Source organism: Silene latifolia, chromosome X, assembly GCF_048544455.1.
Source record: "Silene latifolia isolate original U9 population chromosome X, ASM4854445v1, whole genome shotgun sequence".
Lineage (NCBI taxonomy): Eukaryota > Viridiplantae > Streptophyta > Magnoliopsida > Caryophyllales > Caryophyllaceae > Silene > Silene latifolia.
In genome coordinates, this window is record NC_133537.1 from 4,692,412 (window position 1) to 4,695,701 (window position 3,290).

General features: G+C 35.5%; 1 protein-coding gene across 1 annotated transcript; it reads right to left on the reverse strand.

Annotated features, from left to right (window-relative positions):
* Window positions 1-2,525: 2,525 nt before the first annotated feature.
* Window positions 2,526-3,017, reverse strand: LOC141623262 (chaperone protein dnaJ 11, chloroplastic). Its single transcript, XM_074439350.1, has one exon. The coding sequence runs from the start codon at window positions 3,015-3,017 to the stop codon at window positions 2,526-2,528; it is 492 nt and encodes a 163-aa protein (XP_074295451.1).
* Between the last annotated feature and the right edge of the window lie 273 nt (window positions 3,018-3,290).

Genomic DNA, 3,290 nt, shown 5'->3' on the forward strand with positions numbered 1-3,290 from the left:
AATCAAATATATATTTTTTGAAACTCGGTTCAAACTCTTATATTTTTTCACTTTATCTCCAATTTTGTGTTCAGAGTTCAGACGCATAAAAATCTTTTTATTTTCCAACAATATATGAGACCCATTATTTACCCGCTCACATTTTACGATTCATTGGTTTCAACTTTCAAGTTGAGTCTTGAATTTTCAAGACTCATCTTAAGACCCAATAAAAGTTTGTATACAATAGTTGAACCCATTTTGAGGTTTGTCAAATGCCAAATTATAAAAAATACAAACTTTTTTACAACAAACCTCGCTCTTACCAACAATATGCAAGCTTCTTTAAGGTTTATACAAGGGACTCACCTTCTCTCTTACCTCTCTCCACAAACCATTTGCATATATTAGAAGTATTAGCATGAACAAATCAGTTCATCCTTTTGCAACAATAGAGGAGTTTATACACAAACATTTGTTAACAAACCTTTATTGTGAACACCTAAACATTCAAATAATGAAAGTGTGAAACTCACACCCAAGTTTATTATGGGGATAAAGTCAATATAATACTTTTTTTTTTTTGAAGAAAAATATCAGTTCATTAATAATTCGTCAAACGACACTTATAAGAGATATGTATAATCGAAAACAACAAATCTAATAGAAGCAAAAGGACAAATTTTTCTCGTAAAATTAGGGATCTCAAAACATGATATGACAATTCGGCTCATCCTTGTATCGCTCTCTTCATGTAGCTTTTAAGGGGATCCTTCGTTTGGTTCATAGATGGAGAAAATTTACTTTTTATCGGCACCATAGATCGTCGCCGAATAACACGTATCAATTGTAGAGTCGTATGACAAATCATCAAACCGCTTTTATCTATATTTCCAATAAAACAAAACCCTAAAATGATATAAAGGACAGAAAAAACTCCGAAATTGGAGACAGGCAAACGGATCTCACCAAAAGAGAGACTTTTATTAATGGATTCATAAATTTTCATACTAATAATTGATAAATAAAACTTTTATGGGGTTTACCATCGATTAATGGTCGACGAAAGTCCCGAATCTGATTATTGGAGGCTAGGGTTTTTAGAGAGAAAAAGGGGGTGCGAGAAAGTAAAGAGAGAAGTTGTTTTAGATTAACAGTTACGGAGTACTTTGTTTTAGCCTAACGACCGAGTCTACGGAGTACATTATTGCCAATCTGATTCTACGGAGTTCTTAACTATTGAATAAATATATCTCAAAATGATATCTAATCACCCGAATAAATGGAGTATAATATAAAGCACAAATACTAATTTGTAACGGCCGATATTCATCACAAATTTGTGACGGGTAAAATAAAACCCACATGAAAGGATAAAGACAAGTCATTTGTGATTTTCTATGCATTCTACTTTTTGTTTTATCGACCAATGTGAGTAATATTTGACCCGTCAAGTGAGACCAATTAAATATAATAAAGAGGCATGAATCCATGATATGTAAATCTGATATTTATGCTTCTCCGGTGTAAAAATGGGATATTTATGCTTCTTCGGTGTAAAATGGGATATTTCCTAGTCCCTCCTACTCTATAGTCTATAACCTTCCTTATTTATTTTTTTTCTATTCACAATACCTTTCATATTTTCCTTTTTAGTTGAGTTTTATGCTTATTTTAATTATCTCATCCCACGAAAAAATTCATACTTCATTCTTATTTTAATCACCTCATTCCACAACAATACCCCACAATACCACCTTCCCTCTCTCCAATCACTTCACCCAAAATAATATTTTATGTTTATTTTAATCAAACCCTTAAATTTTTTATCACTATTAAACAGAGAAGGTTATTAGAATAAGAGGGGGAGTATGTGCTTTTTTTTTTTTTTTTTTTTTTTATTAAGCAAAATTATTGACCACACATAACTCATTAACGAAATATCGACAATATCATGCATTCATGCCTTTCCCCATAACATTGGTTGGAGGATAACTCCAAATTGACCTACGACTTCAAACTAGTCGACATTCTCACTCAGACAATTCTCTTACAACACCACTATCCTCCACCATCAACATTTGAGCAAGTATAATTCCTCCATTTCAATGACTTGTATATTTTTCGAGACAGGAGGCGTTTAACCCTTTGTTCAGACATGAGCATGGAACTAAACCTTCAATTTTGAAAGATCCTTCATAAGTTCATGTAAGCTATGTAAGCTAATTCCGAATCAACAACATTAAGAGCTTTAATCCCAAAAGGCTGATTCCGAATCATTTTAGAATAAAGACACTAATAATGTTGTTTTCTTGTCCAAAAAGGCAAAAATGTACCAAAGTCCAAAGGCATATATATCTAATTTATTTACATTAATTTGCCAATTACATTAATATTCATAATTGATCACAACCATAACCTCTAATTACACACAAACTATACACAAAACTCCAATCCTACCTTTTCAACATTATAATTATTACATCCATTCCGATGAAAATGTATACGATTCATTGAAACGGAGGGAGTATCGATTAATTAGACATCTACCAGCACTGATCACTCTCCCAATTCCTCCTTGGAGACCTACAAAACGACGACGACGAAGACGAAGACGACATTCCATAAAATCTCGCAGCAGTCAACGGCTGCCGTAAAACCAAGCTCCGATCATATACAGCACGCTTCTCCGGATCCGAAAGCGTCAAATACGCATCATTAACACGAATAAAAGCAGTAGCATCCTCGCTACCTCCCGCCACATCAGGATGACACGACCGCGCTAAGCGGCGGTACGCCGCCTTAATCTCGCCGTTCGATGCGGCAGCGGAAATTCCAAGGACATCGTATAATGACGAAAACGCCGTCGTTTGAACACCGGCGAAAGTCGCGGCGGTGGCGGTTGCGGCGCAAGTGATGCGCCGGAGGTTGACGGATCTCGGCGATATGAGGAGGTTGGAGGAGTGACACGTGGAGGGAGGTGATTGGTTGAAGGGCTTCGGAGAGGTGACGGTTGACGGAAGAGAAATAGAAAGCATGGAATTAAATTTTAGGTTATAAGGTGAAGAATGGTGTAGGGAAAGTAATGGGAGAAAATGGGCCAGTTGTGAGGTGGGTATTTATAAAGGAGATTTTTTGTAATTCAAAGGCCCACTTTATGGATAACTAATAGTCGGAATCTGTATCTATATCAATATCTAATACTCCGTATTAAATTGTACGAGTATTCCTCCACATGGAGGTAGGCCATTGGCTACTTGCCCAACTAGGATTATTAGTATCTTTTTAGTATCGTAAATTCTATTGTACAA

Excerpts from the sequence above, each read along its gene's own strand:
- LOC141623262 (XM_074439350.1), bottom strand. The coding sequence starts at position 3,017 with ATGCTTTCTATTTCTCTTCCGTCAACCGTCACCTCTCCGAAGCCCTTC.